The sequence below is a fragment of the Salmo salar genome, chromosome 17, assembly GCF_965601325.2.
Source record: "Salmo salar chromosome 17, fSalSal1, whole genome shotgun sequence".
In the NCBI taxonomy this organism is placed as follows: domain Eukaryota; kingdom Metazoa; phylum Chordata; class Actinopteri; order Salmoniformes; family Salmonidae; genus Salmo; species Salmo salar.
Window position 1 is genome coordinate 28,055,845 of NC_138307.1, and position 16,656 is coordinate 28,072,500.

Genomic DNA, 16,656 nt, shown 5'->3' on the forward strand with positions numbered 1-16,656 from the left:
CAGCTATATAAAGGTCCCAGTTGACAGTGCACGTCAGCGCAAAAACCAAGCGTCACGTCTGGAGGAAACCTGGTACCATCCCTACGGTGAAGCGTGGTGGCGGCAGCATCATGGCGTGGGGATGTTTTTCAGCAGCAGGGACTGGGAGATTAGTCAGGATTGAGGGAAAGATGAACGGAGCAAAGCACAGAGAGATCCTTGATGAAAACCCGCTCCAGAGCACTCATTACCTCAGACTGGGGTGAAGGTTCACCTTCCAACAGGACAACGACCCTAAGCACACAGCCAAGACTACACAGATGTGGCTTAGTGACAAGTCTCTGAATGTCCTTGAGTGGCCCAGCCAGAGCCGGACTTGAACCTGATCTAACATCTCTGGAGATACCTGAAAATAGACAGGTGTGTGCCTTTCCAAGTTGTAGAAACAGCTCAAAGATGATCAATGGAAACAGGATGCACCTGAGCTCAATTTACAGTCTCATAGCAAAAGGTCTGAATACTTATGTAAATAAGGTATTTCTGTTTTTTCTGTTTTATAAATTTGCAAACATTTCTCAACCTTTTTTTGCTTTGTCATTATGGGCTATTGTGTGTAGATTGATGAGGAAAACATTTAATTTTAATCTATTGTAGAACAAGGCTGTAATGTAACAAAATGTGGAAAAAGTGAAGGGGTCTGAATACTTTCCGAATACACTGTATTTGTTGGAACATCTGGGGGTCCCTGAGGAATGGTTTGGAAACCATACAATAACATCTGCCCCCCCCTCCCTGCAGTGGACGCCCTGTACAGGAACACACATCCAGAGTACCTGCAGTACATCTACCTGGTGGCTCCTGTCTCCCTGATGCTCCTCAATCCCATAGGATTTGCCTTCTGTGAGGTCCAGAAGTGGAAGGACCACCCAGAGAGACAGCAGGGCAAGTTGCAGATCATCAGAGTGGTGCTGCTGCAGGTCATTTCATCTTGCTTTCTTCTGTGATCAATACTTTTTTTGTTTTGCAAATTACATTAAATGGTGCTTTATTCTTTATTGGACAAGGAACATATTTTACATTCAATAAAAGTTGTAAATACGTAGGATTTTTGTAACAAAGAAATTAGAGTGAAAGGATCTGTGTATCTGTTAGCTAGCTGTGATAAGAATGGAAAAACATCTTAATATCACAGTGAATAATAAAGGCTAGAAAACATGGAGTCAGGGTGTGTCTTAGGGGGTTGGGTTAAAACATGGAGTCAGGGTGTGTCTTAGGGGGTTGGGTTAAAACATGGAGTCAGGGTGTGTCTTAGGGGGTTGGGTTAACATGGCGTCAGGGTGTGTCTTAGGGGGTTGGGTTAAAACATGGAGTCAGGGGGTGTCTTAGGGGGTTGGGTTAAAACATGGAGTCAGGGTGTGTCTTAGGGGGTTGGGTTAAAACATGGAGTCAGGGGGTGTCTTAGGGGGTTGGGTTAAAACATGGAGTCAGGGTGTGTCTTAGGGGGTTGGGTTAAAACATGGAGTCAGGGTGTGTCTTAGGGGGTTGGGTTAAAACATGGAGTCAGGGTGTGTCTTAGGGGGTTGGGTTAAAACATGGAGTCAGGGTGTGTCTTAGGGGGTTGGGTTAAAACATGGAGTCAGGGTGTGTCTTAGGGGGTTGGGTTAAAACATGGAGTCAGGGTGTGTCTTAGGGGGTTGGGTTAAAACATGGAGTCAGGGTGTGTCTTAGGGGGTTGGGTTAAAACATGGCGTCAGGGTGTGGCTTAGGGGGTTGGGTTAAAACATGGAGTCAGGGTGTGTCTTAGGGGGTTGGGTTAAAACATGGAGTCAGGGTGTGTCTTAGGGGGTTGGGTTAAAACATGGCGTCAGGGTGTGTCTTAGGGGGTTGGGTTAAAACATGGCGTCAGGGTGTGTCTTAGGGGGTTGGGTTAAAACATGGAGTCAGGGTGTGTCTTAGGGGGTTGGGTTAAAACATGGCGTCAGGGTGTGTCTTAGGGGGTTGGGTTAAAACATGGAGTCAGGGTGTGTCTTAGGGGGTTGGGTTAAAACATGGCGTCAGGGGGTGTCTTAGGGGGTTGGGTTAAAACATGGAGTCAGGGTGTGTCTTAGGGGGTTGGGTTAAAACATGGCGTCAGGGGGTGTCTTAGGGGGTTGGGTTAAAACATGGAGTCAGGGGGTGTCTTAGGGGGTTGGGTTAAAACATGGAGTCAGGGTGTGTCTTAGGGGGTTGGGTTAAAACATGGCGTCAGGGTGTGTCTTAGGGGGTTGGGTTAAAACATGGAGTCAGGGTGTGTCTTAGGGGGTTGGGTTAAAACATGGCGTCAGGGGGTGTCTTAGGGGGTTGGGTTAAAACATGGCGTCAGGGGGTGTCTTAGGGGGTTGGGTTAAAACATGGAGTCAGGGGGTGTCTTAGGGGGTTGGGTTAACAGCAATAAGACACATTTTTGTGGACTGTAAGGAAACTGGACAGTAAAGTATTCTTCTATACGGTGGTGGTCATCGTGTCCCACTTTTATTCAAATCTATTTTATAGGTACTGAAGAACCCGATAGTGTTCATGGTGGTGGTCGGGATCGTGTCCCACTTTGTCCTGGGCCAGAGGATCCCTGCTGTGATGGAGGAGTTTGTGGACGGCCTGGCCAACTCCTTCGGAGGAGCAGCTCTCTTCTACCTGGGACTATCTATGGTGGGACAGGTGGGCAAACTCACCAGGTCTACTGGAGTAGCCCTGATCCTGCTCATCACTGCCAAACTGTGAGTTACAGAAATGTCAAGAACTGAAGTTGTAAATAGGGTACTGTACTGTCCTAGTGGTACTGTACTGTCCTAGTGGCACTGTCCTGTCCTAGTGGTACTGTCCTAGTGGTACTGTCGTAGTGGTACTGTCCTGTCTTAGTGGTACTGTCCTGTCCTAGTGGTACTGTCCTGTCCTAGTGGTACTGTACTGTCCTAGTGGTACTGTACTGTCCTAGTGGTACTGTCCTAGTGGTACTGTCGTAGTGGTACTGTCCTGTCCTAGTGGTACTGTACTGTCCTAGTGGTACTGTCCTGTCCTAGTGGTACTGTCCTAGTGGTACTGTCCTAGTGGTACTGTACTGTCCTAGTGGTCCTGTCCTAGTGGTACTGTACTGTCCTAGTGGTCCTGTCCTAGTGGTACTGTCCTAGTGGCACTGTCCTAGTGGTACTGTCCTGTCCTAGTGGTACTGTCCTGTCCTAGTGGTCCTGTCCTAGTGGTACTGTACTGTCCTAGTGGTACTGTCCTGTCCTAGTGATACTGTCCTAGTGGTACCGTACTGTCCTAGTGATACTGTCCTAGTGGTACTGTCCTAGTGATACTGTCCTAGTGGTACTGTCCTGTCCTAGTGGTACTGTCCTGTCCTAGTGGTCCTGTCCTAGTGGTACCGTACTGTCCTAGTGGTACTGTCCTAGTGGTACTGTCCTGTCCTAGTGGTACTGTCCTAGTGGTACTGTCCTGTCCTAGTGGTACTGTCCTGTCCTAGTGATACCGTACTGTCCTAGTGATACTGTCCTAGTGGTACTGTCCTAGTGATACTGTCCTAGTGGTACTGTCCTGTCCTAGTGGTACTGTCCTGTCCTAGTGGTCCTGTCCTAGTGGTACTGTACTGTCCTAGTGGTACTGTCCTGTCCTAGTGGTACTGTCCTGTCCTAGTGATACTGTCCTAGTGGTACCGTACTGTCCTAGTGATACTGTCCTAGTGATACTGTCCTAGTGATACTGTCCTAGTGGTACTGTCCTGTCCTAGTGATACTGTCCTGTCCTAGTGGTACTGTACTGTCCTAGTGATACTGTCCTAGTGATACTGTCCTAGTGGTACTGTACTGTCCTAGTGATACTGTCCTAGTGATACCGTCCTGTCCTAGTGGTACTGTCCTGTCCTAGTGGTACTGTCCTAGTGGTACTGTCTTAAATTTTTTAAATTTTAGTCATTTAGCAGACGCTCTTATCCAGAGCGACTTACAGTAGTGAATGCATACATTTAATACATTTTTTTTCCCGTACTGGTCTTGTCCTAGTGGTACTGTCCTATGGGTACTGTCCTGTCCTAGTGGTACTGTCCTGTCCTAGTGGAACTGTCCTATCCTAGTGGTACTGTCCTAGTGGTACTGTCCTGTCCTAGTGGTACTGTCCTAGTGGTACTGTACTGTCCTAGTGGTACTGTCCTGTCCTAGTGGTACTGTCCTAGTGGTACTGTACTGTCCTAGTGGTACTGTACTGTCCTAGTGGTACTGTCCTAGTGATACTGTACTGTCCTAGTGATACTGTCCTAGTGATACTGTCCTAGTGATACTGTCCTAGTGGTACCGTACTGTCCTAGTGATACTGTCCTAGTGATACCGTCCTGTCCTAGTGGTACTGTCCTGTCCTAGTTATACTGTCCTAGTGGTATGGTACTGTCCTAGTGGTACTGTCCTGTCCTAGTGGTACTGTCCTAGTGGTACTGTCCTAGTGGTACTGTACTGTCCTAGTGGTACTGTACTGTCCTAGTGGTACTGTCCTGTCCTAGTGGTACTGTCCTAGTGGTACTGTACTGTCCTAGTGGTACCGTCCTGTCCTAGTGGTACTGTCCTGTCCTAGTGGTACTGTCCTAGTGGTACTGTACTGTCCTAGTGGTACTGTACTGTCCTAGTGGTACTGTCCTAGTGGTACTGTACTGTCCTAGTGGTACCGTCCTGTCCTAGTGGTACTGTCCTGTCCTAGTGGTACTGTCCTAGTGGTACTGTCCTAGTGGTACTGTCCTAGTGGTACCGTCCTGTCCTAGTGGTACTGTCCTGTCCTAGTGGTACTGTCCTAGTGGTACTGTACTGTCCTAGTGGTACTGTACTGTCCTAGTGGTACTGTCCTAGTGGTACTGTACTGTCCTAGTGATACTGTCCTAGTGGTACTGTACTGTCCTAGTGGTACCGTCCTGTCCTAGTGGTACTGTCCTGTCCTAGTGGTACTGTCCTAGTGGTACTGTCCTAGTGGTACTGTCCTAGTGATACTGTACTGTCCTAGTGGTACTGTACTGTCCTAGTGGTACTGTCCTAGTGGTACTGTACTGTCCTAGTGGTACTGTCCTGTCCTAGTGGTACTGTACTGTCCTAGTGGTACTGTCCTGTCCTAGTGGTACTGTCCTAGTGGTATGGTACTGTCCTAGTGGTACTGTACTGTCCTAGTGGTACTGTCCTGTCCTAGTGGTACCGTCCTGTCCTAGTGGTACTGTCCTGTCCTAGTGGTACTGTCCTAGTGGTCCTGTCCTAGTGGTACTGTACTGTCCTAGTGGTACTGTCCTGTCCTAGTGGTACTGTACTGTCCTAGTGATACTGTCCTAGTGGTACTGTACTGTCCTAGTGGTACTGTACTGTCCTAGTGGTACTGTCCTAGTGGTACTGTCCTAGTGGTACTGTACTGTCCTAGTGGTACTGTCCTAGTGGTACTGTCCTAGTGATACTGTCCTAGTGGTACCGTACTGTCCTAGTGATACTGTCCTAGTGGTACTGTACTGTCCTAGTGGTACTGTCCTAGTGATACTGTCCTAGTGGTACTGTACTGTCCTAGTGGTACTGTACTGTCCTAGTGATACTGTCCTAGTGGTACCGTCCTAGTGGTACTGTCCTAGTGGTACTGTCCTGTCCTAGTGGTACTGTACTGTCCTAGTGGTACTGTACTGTCCTAGTGGTACAGTGGTACCGTACTGTCCTAGTGATACTGTCCTAGTGGTACTGTCCTGTCCTAGTTATACTGTCCTAGTGGTACTGTCCTAGTGGTACTGTACTGTCCTAGTGGTACCGTCCTGTCCTAGTGGTACTGTCCTGTCCTAGTGGTACTGTACTGTCCTAGTGATACTGTCCTAGTGGTATGGTACTGTCCTAGTGGTACCGTCCTGTCCTAGTGGTACTGTCCTGTCCTAGTGGTACTGTACTGTCCTAGTTATACTGTCCTAGTGGTATGGTACTGTCCTAGTGGTACTGTCCTGTCCTAGTGGTACTGTACTGTCCTAGTGGTACCGTCCTGTCCTAGTGGTACTGTACTGTCCTAGTGGTACTGTACTGTCCTAGTTATACTGTCCTAGTGGTATGGTACTGTCCTAGTGGTACTGTCCTGTCCTAGTGGTACTGTACTGTCCTAGTGGTACTGTCCTAGTTATACTGTCCTAGTGGTATGGTACTGTCCTAGTGGAACTGTCCTGTCCTAGTGGTACTGTCCTAGTGGTACTGTCTTACATTTTTGACATTTTAGTCATTTAGCAGACGCTCTTATCCAGAGCGACTTACAGTAGTGAATGCATACATTTCATACATTTTTTTTCCCGTACTGGTCTTGTCCTAGTGGTACTGTCCTATGGGTACTGCCCTGTCCTAGTGGTACTGTCCTGTCCTAGTGGAACTGTCCTATCCTTGTGGTACTGTCCTAGTAGTACTGTCCTGTCCTAGTGGTAATGTCCTAGTTGTATTGTCCTGTCCTAGTGGTATTGTCCTGTCCTAGTGGAACTGTCCTGTCCTAGTGGTACTGTCCTAGTGGTACTGTCCTAGTGGTGTGGTACTGTCCTAGTGTTACAGTCCTAGTGGTGTGGTACTGTCCTAGTGGTACTGTCCTAGTGGTGTGGTACTGTCCTAGTGGTACTGTCCTGTTCTAGTGGTACTGTCCTAGTGGTACTGTACTGTCCTAGTGGTACTGTCCTAGTGGTACTGTCCTAGTGGTACTGTCCTGTCCTAGTGGTATTGTCCTAGTGGTACTGTCCTAGTGGTACTGTCCTAGTGGCACTGTCCTAGTGGTACTGTCCTGTCCTAGTGGTACTGTCCTGTCCTAGTGATACTGGCCTAGTTGTACTGTCCTAGTGGTCCTGTCCTAGTGGTCCTGTCCTAGTGGTACTGTACTGTCCTAGTGGTACTGTCCTGTCCTAGTGGTACTGTCCTAGTGGTACTGTCCTAGTGGTACTGTACTGTCCTAGTGGTACTGTCCTGGTGGTACTGTACTGTCCTAGTGGTACTGTCCTAGTGGTACTGTCCTAGTGGCACTGTCCTAGTGGTACGGTCCTGTCCTAGTGGTCCTGTCCTAGTGGTACTGTCCTGTCCTTGTGGTCCTGTCCTAGTGGCACTGTCCTAGTGGTACGGTCCTGTGCTAGTGGTCCTGTCCTAGTGGTACTGTCCTAGTAGTACTGTCCTGTCCTAGTGGTACTGTCCTGTCCTAGTGGTACTGTCCTAGTGGTACTGCAATGTCCTAGTGGTCCTGTCCTAGTGGTACTGTCCTGTCCTTGTGGTCCTGTCCTAGTGGCACTGTCCTAGTGGTACGGTCCTGTGCTAGTGGTCCTGTCCTAGTGGTACTGTCCTAGTAGTACTGTCCTGTCCTAGTGGTATTGTCCTGTCCTAGTGGAACTGTCCTGTCCTAGTGGTGTGGTACTGTCCTAGTGGTACAGTCCTAGTGGTGTGGTACTGTCCTAGTGGTACAGTCCTAGTGGTGTGGTACTGTCCTAGTGGTACAGTCCTAGTGGTGTGGTACTGTCCTAGTGTTACAGTCCTAGTGGTGTGGTACTGTCCTAGTGGTACTGTCCTAGTGGTACTGTCCTGTTCTAGTGGTACTGTCCTAGTGGTACTGTCCTGTTCTAGTGGTACTGTCCTAGTGGTACTGTCCTGTTCTAGTGGTACTGTCCTAGTGGTACTGTCCTGTTCTAGTGGTACTGTCCTAGTGGTACTGTCCTGTTCTAGTGGTACTGTACTGTCCTAGTGGTACGGTACTGTCCTAGTGGTCCTGTCCTAGTGGTACTGTCCTGTCCTAGTGGTACTGTACTGTCCTAGTGATACTGTACTGTCCTAGTGATACTGTACTGTCCTAGTGATACTGTACTGTCCTAGTGGTACTGTCCTAGTGGTACTGTACTGTCCTAGTGGTACTGTACTGTCCTAGTGGTACTGTACTGTCCTAGTGGTACGGTACTGTCCTAGTGGTACTGTCCTAGTGGTACGGTACTGTCCTAGTGATACTGTCCTAGTGGTACTGTCCTGTCCTAGTGGTACTGTCCTAGTGGTACTGTCCTGTCCTAGTGGTACTGTCCTAGTGGTACTGTCCTGTCCTAGTGGTACTGTCCTGTCCTAGTGGTACTGTCCTAGTGGTGTGGTACTGTCCTAGTGGTACTGTCCTGTCCTAGTGGTGTGGTACTGTCCTAGTGTTACTGTCCTAGTGGTGTGGTACTGTCCTAGTGGTACTGTCCTAGTGGTACTGTCCTGTTCTAGTGGTACTGTCCTAGTGGTACTGTCCTGTTCTAGTGGTACTGTCCTAGTGGTACTGTCCTGTTCTAGTGGTACTGTACTGTCCTAGTGGTACGGTACTGTCCTAGTGGTCCTGTCCTAGTGGTACTGTCCTGTCCTAGTGGTACTGTACTGTCCTAGTGATACTGTACTGTCCTAGTGATACTGTACTGTCCTAGTGATACTGTACTGTCCTAGTGGTACTGTCCTAGTGGTACTGTACTGTCCTAGTGGTACTGTACTGTCCTAGTGGTACTGTACTGTCCTAGTGGTACGGTACTGTCCTAGTGGTACTGTCCTAGTGGTACGGTACTGTCCTAGTGATACTGTCCTAGTGGTACTGTCCTGTCCTAGTGGTACTGTCCTAGTGGTACTGTCCTGTCCTAGTGGTACTGTCCTAGTGGTACTGTCCTGTCCTAGTGGTACTGTCCTGTCCTAGTGGTACTGTCCTAGTGGTGTGGTACTGTCCTAGTGGTACTGTCCTGTCCTAGTGGTACTGTCCTAGTGTTACAGTCCTAGTGGTGTGGTACTGTCCTAGTGTTACAGTCCTAGTGGTGTGGTACTGTCCTAGTGTTACAGTCCTAGTGGTGTGGTACTGTCCTAGTGTTACAGTCCTAGTGGTGTGGTACTGTCCTAGTGGTACTGTCCTAGTGGTGTGGTACTGTCCTAGTGTTACAGTCCTAGTGGTGTGGTACTGTCCTAGTGGTACAGTCCTAGTGGTGTGGTACTGTCCTAGTGTTACAGTCCTAGTGGTGTGGTACTGTCCTAGTGTTACAGTCCTAGTGGTGTGGTACTGTCCTAGTGTTACAGTCCTAGTGGTGTGGTACTGTCCTAGTGTTACAGTCCTAGTGGTGTGGTACTGTCCTAGTGTTACAGTCCTAGTGGTGTGGTACTGTCCTAGTGTTACAGTCCTAGTGGTGTGGTACTGTCCTAGTGGTACTGTCCTAGTGGTACTGTCCTGTTCTAGTGGTACTGTACTGTCCTAGTGGTACTGTACTGTCCTAGTGGTACTGTCCTAGTGGTACTGCAATGTCCTAGTGGTCCTGTCCTAGTGGTACAGTAGTGTCCTAGTGGTACTGTCCTAGTGGTACTGTCCTAGTGGTACAGTAGTGTCCTAGTGGTACTGTCCTAGTGGTACTGTCCTGTTCTAGTGGTACTGTACTGTCCTAGTGGTGTCGGTACTGTCCTAGTGGTACTGTCCTGTTCTAGTGGTACTGTCCTAGTGGTACTGTCCTGTTCTAGTGGTACTGTCCTAGTGGTACTGTCCTGTTCTAGTGGTACTGTACTGTCCTAGTGGTGTGGTACTGTCCTAGTGTTACTGTCCTAGTGGTGTGGTACTGTCCTAGTGGTACTGTCCTAGTGGTACTGTACTGTCCTAGTGGTACTGTACTGTCCTAGTGGTACTGTACTGTCCTAGTGGTACGGTACTGTCCTAGTGGTACTGTCCTAGTGGTACGGTACTGTCCTAGTGATACTGTCCTAGTGGTACTGTCCTGTCCTAGTGGTACTGTCCTAGTGGTACTGTCCTGTCCTAGTGGTACTGTCCTAGTGGTACTGTCCTGTCCTAGTGGTACTGTCCTGTCCTAGTGGTACTGTCCTAGTGGTGTGGTACTGTCCTAGTGGTACTGTCCTGTCCTAGTGGTACTGTCCTAGTGTTACAGTCCTAGTGGTGTGGTACTGTCCTAGTGTTACAGTCCTAGTGGTGTGGTACTGTCCTAGTGTTACAGTCCTAGTGGTGTGGTACTGTCCTAGTGGTACTGTCCTAGTGGTGTGGTACTGTCCTAGTGTTACAGTCCTAGTGGTGTGGTACTGTCCTAGTGGTACAGTCCTAGTGGTGTGGTACTGTCCTAGTGTTACAGTCCTAGTGGTGTGGTACTGTCCTAGTGTTACAGTCCTAGTGGTGTGGTACTGTCCTAGTGTTACAGTCCTAGTGGTGTGATACTGTCCTAGTGTTACAGTCCTAGTGGTGTGGTACTGTCCTAGTGTTACAGTCCTAGTGGTGTGGTACTGTCCTAGTGTTACAGTCCTAGTGGTGTGGTACTGTCCTAGTGGTACAGTCCTAGTGGTGTGGTACTGTCCTAGTGTTACAGTCCTAGTGGTGTGGTACTGTCCTAGTGTTACAGTCCTAGTGGTGTGGTACTGTCCTAGTGTTACAGTCCTAGTGGTGTGGTACTGTCCTAGTGTTACAGTCCTAGTGGTGTGGTACTGTCCTAGTGGTACTGTCCTAGTGGTGTGGTACTGTCCTAGTGTTACAGTCCTAGTGGTGTGGTACTGTCCTAGTGTTACAGTCCTAGTGGTGTGGTACTGTCCTAGTGTTACAGTCCTAGTGGTGTGGTACTGTCCTAGTGGTACAGTCCTAGTGGTGTGGTACTGTCCTAGTGGTACAGTCCTAGTGGTGTGGTACTGTCCTAGTGTTACAGTCCTAGTGGTGTGGTACTGTCCTAGTGTTACAGTCCTAGTGGTGTGGTACTGTCCTAGTGTTACAGTCCTAGTGGTGTGGTACTGTCCTAATGTTACAGTCCTAGTGGTGTGGTACTGTCCTAGTGTTACAGTCCTAGTGGTACTGTCCTGTCCTAGTGTTACAGTCCTAGTGGTACTGTCCTGTCCTAGTGGTACTGTCCTAGTGTTACAGTCCTAGTGGTGTGGTACTGTCCTAGTGTTACAGTCCTAGTGGTGTGGTACTGTCCTAGTGTTACAGTCCTAGTGGTGTGGTACTGTCCTAGTGTTACAGTCCTAGTGGTGTGGTACTGTCCTAGTGTTACAGTCCTAGTGGTGTGGTACTGTCCTAGTGTTACAGTCCTAGTGGTGTGGTACTGTCCTAGTGTTACAGTCCTAGTGGTGTGGTACTGTCCTAGTGTTACAGTCCTAGTGGTGTGGTACTGTCCTAGTGTTACAGTCCTAGTGGTGTGGTACTGTCCTAGTGTTACAGTCCTAGTGGTGTGGTACTGTCCTAGTGTTACAGTCCTAGTGGTGTGGTACTGTCCTAGTGTTACAGTCCTAGTGGTGTGGTACTGTCCTAGTGTTACAGTCCTAGTGGTACTGTCCTAGTGGTGTGGTACTGTCCTAGTGGTACAGTCCTAGTGGTACTGTCCTAGTGGTACTGTCCTGTCCTAGTGGTACTGTCCTAGTGTTACAGTCCTAGTGGTGTGGTACTGTCCTAGTGTTACAGTCCTAGTGGTACTGTCCTAGTGGTGTGGTACTGTCCTAGTGGTACAGTCCTAGTGGTACTGTCCTAGTGGTACTGTCCTGTCCTAGTGGTACTGTCCTAGTGTTACAGTCCTAGTGGTGTGGTACTGTCCTAGTGTTACAGTCCTAGTGGTGTGGTACTGTCCTAGTGTTACAGTCCTAGTGGTGTGGTACTGTCCTAGTGTTACAGTCCTAGTGGTGTGGTACTGTCCTAGTGTTACAGTCCTAGTGGTGTGGTACTGTCCTAGTGTTACAGTCCTAGTGGTGTGGTACTGTCCTAGTGTTACAGTCCTAGTGGTGTGATACTGTCCTAGTGGTACTGTCCTAGTGGTGTGGTACTGTCCTAGTGTTACAGTCCTAGTGGTGTGGTACTGTCCTAGTGTTACAGTCCTAGTGGTGTGGTACTGTCCTAGTGTTACAGTCCTAGTGGTACTGTCCTAGTGGTACAGTCCTAGTGGTGTGGTACTGTCCTAGTGTTACAGTCCTAGTGGTGTGGTACTGTCCTAGTGTTACAGTCCTAGTGGTGTGGTACTGTCCTAGTGTTACAGTCCTAGTGGTGTGGTACTGTCCTAGTGTTACAGTCCTAGTGGTGTGGTACTGTCCTAGTGTTACAGTCCTAGTGGTGTGGTACTGTCCTAGTGTTACAGTCCTAGTGGTGTGGTACTGTCCTAGTGTTACAGTCCTAGTGGTGTGGTACTGTCCTAGTGTTACAGTCCTAGTGGTGTGGTACTGTCCTAGTGTTACAGTCCTAGTGGTGTGGTACTGTCCTAGTGTTACAGTCCTAGTGGTGTGGTACTGTCCTAGTGTTACAGTCCTAGTGGTGTGATACTGTCCTAGTGTTACAGTCCTAGTGGTGTGGTACTGTCCTAGTGTTACAGTCCTAGTGGTGTGGTACTGTCCTAGTGTTACAGTCCTAGTGGTGTGGTACTGTCCTAGTGTTACAGTCCTAGTGGTGTGGTACTGTCCTAGTAGTACTGTCCTAGTGGTGTGGTACTGTCCTAGTGGTACTGTCCTAGTGGTACTGTACTGTCCTAGTGGTACTGTACTGTCCTAGTGGTACGGTACTGTCCTAGTGGTACTGTCCTAGTGGTACGGTACTGTCCTAGTGATACTGTCCTAGTGGTACTGTCCTGTCCTAGTGGTACTGTCCTAGTGGTACTGTCCTGTCCTAGTGGTACTGTCCTGTCCTAGTGGTACTGTCCTAGTGGTACTGTACTGTCCTAGTGGTACTGTACTGTCCTAGTGGTACTGTACTGTCCTAGTGGTACGGTACTGTCCTAGTGGTACTGTCCTAGTGGTACGGTACTGTCCTAGTGATACTGTCCTAGTGGTACTGTCCTGTCCTAGTGGTACTGTCCTGTCCTAGTGGTACTGTCCTAGTGGTACTGTCCTGTCCTAGTGGTACTGTCCTAGTGGTACGGTACTGTCCTAGTGGTACTGTCCTAGTGGTACGGTACTGTCCTAGTGATACTGTCCTAGTGGTACTGTCCTGTCCTAGTGGTACTGTCCTGTCCTAGTGGTACTGTCCTAGTGGTACTGTCCTGTCCTAGTGGTACTGTCCTAGTGGTACTGTCCTGTCCTAGTGGTACTGTCCTGTCCTAGTGGTACTGTCCTAGTGGTGTGGTACTGTCCTAGTGGTACTGTCCTGTCCTAGTGGTACTGTCCTAGTGTTACAGTCCTAGTGGTGTGGTACTGTCCTAGTGTTACAGTCCTAGTGGTGTGGTACTGTCCTAGTGTTACAGTCCTAGTGGTGTGGTACTGTCCTAGTGTTACAGTCCTAGTGGTGTGGTACTGTCCTAGTGTTACAGTCCTAGTGGTGTGGTACTGTCCTAGTGTTACAGTCCTAGTGGTACTGTCCTAGTGGTGTGGTACTGTCCTAGTGGTACAGTCCTAGTGGTGTGGTACTGTCCTAGTGTTACAGTCCTAGTGGTGTGGTACTGTCCTAGTGTTACAGTCCTAGTGGTGTGGTACTGTCCTAGTGTTACAGTCCTAGTGGTGTGGTACTGTCCTAGTGTTACAGTCCTAGTGGTGTGGTACTGTCCTAGTGTTACAGTCCTAGTGGTGTGGTACTGTCCTAGTGTTACAGTCCTAGTGGTGTGGTACTGTCCTAGTGTTACAGTCCTAGTGGTGTGGTACTGTCCTAGTGTTACAGTCCTAGTGGTGTGGTACTGTCCTAGTGGTACAGTCCTAGTGGTGTGGTACTGTCCTAGTGTTACAGTCCTAGTGGTGTGGTACTGTCCTAGTGGTGTGGTACTGTCCTAGTGGTACTGTCCTAGTGGTACTGTACTGTCCTAGTGGTACTGTCCTAGTGGTACTGTCCTAGTGGTACTGTACTGTCCTAGTGGTACTGTCCTAGTGGTACTGTACTGTCCTAGTGGGTACTGTCCTAGTGGTACTGTCCTAGTGGTACTGTACTGTCCTAGTGGTACTGTCCTAGTGGTACTGTACTGTCCTAGTGGTACTGTACTGTCCTAGTGGTACTGTCCTAGTGGTACTGTCCTAGTGGTACTGTACTGTCCTAGTGGTACTGTCCTAGTGGTACTGTCCTAGTGGTACTGTACTGTCCTAGTGGTACTGTCCTAGTGGTACTGTACTGTCCTAGTGGTACTGTCCTAGTGGTACTGTACTGTCCTAGTGGTACTGTCCTAGTGGTACTGTCCTAGTGGTACTGTACTGTCCTAGTGGTACGGTACTGTCCTAGTGGCACTGTCCTAGTGGTACTGTACTGTCCTAGTGGTACTGTACTGTCCTAGTGATACTGTACTGTCCTAGTGGTACTGTCCTAGTGGTACTGTCCTAGTGGTACTGTACTGTCCTAGTGGTACTGTACTGTCCTAGTGATACTGTACTGTCCTAGTGATACTGTACTGTCCTAGTGGTACTGTCCTAGTGGTACTGTCCTAGTGGTACTGTACTGTCCTAGTGGTACTGTACTGTCCTAGTGGTACTGTCCTAGTGGTACTGTCCTGTCCTAGTGGTACTGTACTGTCCTAGTGGTACTGTACTGTCCTAGTGATACTGTACTGTCCTAGTGATACTGTACTGTCCTAGTGGTACTGTCCTAGTGGTACTGTCCTAGTGGTACTGTACTGTCCTAGTGGTACTGTACTGTCCTAGTGATACTGTACTGTCCTAGTGGTACTGTCCTGTCCTAGTGGTACTGTCCTAGTGGTACTGTACTGTCCTAGTGGTACTGTACTGTCCTAGTGATACTGTACTGTCCTAGTGATACTGTACTGTCCTAGTGGTACTGTCCTAGTGGTACTGTACTGTCCTAGTGGTACGGTACTGTCCTAGTGGTACTGTCCTAGTGGTACGGTACTGTCCTAGTGATACTGTCCTAGTGGTACTGTCCTGTCCTAGTGGTACTGTCCTGTCCTAGTGGTACTGTCCTAGTGGTACTGTCCTGTCCTAGTGGTACTGTCCTAGTGGTACGGTACTGTCCTAGTGGTACTGTCCTAGTGGTACGGTACTGTCCTAGTGATACTGTCCTAGTGGTACTGTACTGTCCTAGTGGTACTGTCCTAGTGGTACTGTACTGTCCTAGTGGTACTGTACTGTCCTAGTGGTACTGTACTGTCCTAGTGGTACTGTCCTAGTGGTACTGTCCTAGTGGTACTGTACTGTCCTAGTGATACTGTACTGTCCTAGTGGTACTGTCCTGTCCTAGTGGTACGGTACTGTCCTAGTGGTACTGTCCTAGTGGTACGGTACTGTCCTAGTGATACTGTCCTAGTGGTACTGTCCTGTCCTAGTGGTACTGTCCTGTCCTAGTTGTACTGTCCTAGTGGTACTGTCCTGTCCTAGTGGTACTGTCCTAGTGGTACTGTACTGTCCTAGTGATACTGTCCTAGTGGTACTGTACTGTCCTAGTGGTACTGTCCTAGTGGTACTGTCCTAGTGATACTGTCCTAGTGATACTGTCCTAGTGGTACTGTACTGTCCTAGTGGTACTGTCCTGTCCTAGTGGTACTGTCCTAGTGGTACTGTACTGTCCTAGTGGTACTGTACTGTCCTAGTGGTACTGTACTGTCCTAGTGGTACTGTACTGTCCTAGTGGTACGGTACTGTCCTAGTGGTACTGTCCTAGTGGTACTGTCCTAGTTATACTGTCCTAGTGGTACTGTACTGTCCTAGTGGTACTGTACTGTCCTAGTGATACTGTCCTAGTGGTACTGTCCTAGTGGTACTGTACTGTCCTAGTGGTACTGTACTGTCCTAGTGGTACTGTACTGTCCTAGTGGTACTGTCCTAGTGGTACTGTCCTAGTGGTACTGTACTGTCCTAGTGGTACTGTCCTAGTGGTACTGTACTGTCCTAGTGGTACTGTCCTAGTGGTACTGTCCTAGTGGTACTGTACTGTCCTAGTGGTACTGTACTGTCCTAGTGGTACTGTACTGTCCTAGTGGTACTGTCCTAGTGGTACGGTACTGTCCTAGTGATACTGTCCTAGTGGTACTGTCCTGTCCTAGTGGTACTGTCCTGTCCTAGTGGTACTGTCCTAGTGGTACTGTCCTGTCCTAGTGGTACTGTCCTAGTGGTACTGTACTGTCCTAGTGGTACTGTACTGTCCTAGTGGTACTGTCCTAGTGATACTGTCCTGTCCTAGTGGTACTGTCCTAGTGGTACTGTCCTGTCCTAGTGGTACTGTCGTAGTGGTACTGTACTGTCCTAGTGGTACTGTCCTGTCCTAGTGGTACTGTCCTAGTGGTACTGTCCTAGTGGTACTGTACTGTCCTAGTGGTACTGTACTGTCCTAGTGGTCCTGTCCTAGTGGTACGGTACTGTCCTAGTGGTACTGTCCTAGTGGTGTTGTACTGTCCTAGTGGTACTGTCCTAGTGGTGTTGTACTGTCCTAGTGGTACTGTCCTAGTGGTACTGTCCTAGTGGTACTGTCCTGTCCTAGTGGTACTGTCCTAGTGGTACTGTACTGTCCTAGTGGTACTGTCCTGTCCTAGTGGTACTGTCCTAGTGGTACTGTACTGTCCTAGTGATACTGTCCTAGTGGTACTGTCCTGTCCTAGTTATACTGTCCTAGTGGTACTGTCCTAGTGTTACTGTACTGTCCTAGTGGTACTGTCCTAGTGGTACCGTACTGTCCTAGTGGTACTGTCCTAGTGTTATTGTACTGTCCTAGTGGTACTGTCCTAGTGGTACTGTCCTAGTGATACTGTACTGTCCTAGTGGTACTGTACTGTCCTAGTGGTACTGTACTGTCCTAGTGGTACTGTACTGTCCTAGTGGT

At 48.8% G+C, this 16,656-nt stretch overlaps 1 protein-coding gene across 3 annotated transcripts in view; it reads left to right on the forward strand.

Moving 5' to 3' along the window:
- LOC106593725 (lysosomal cholesterol signaling protein) overlaps positions 1 to 16,656 on the forward strand; it is a 49,247-nt gene that overhangs the window by 1,926 nt on the left and 30,665 nt on the right. For all 3 annotated transcript variants that reach the window (XM_082963719.1, XM_082963718.1, XM_082963720.1), the window contains 2 exons: positions 778 to 956; positions 2,512 to 2,732. In XM_082963719.1, the coding sequence (XP_082819845.1) occupies positions 778 to 956; positions 2,512 to 2,732 (400 nt within the window). The remainder of the gene's footprint in view (positions 1 to 777; positions 957 to 2,511; positions 2,733 to 16,656) is intronic.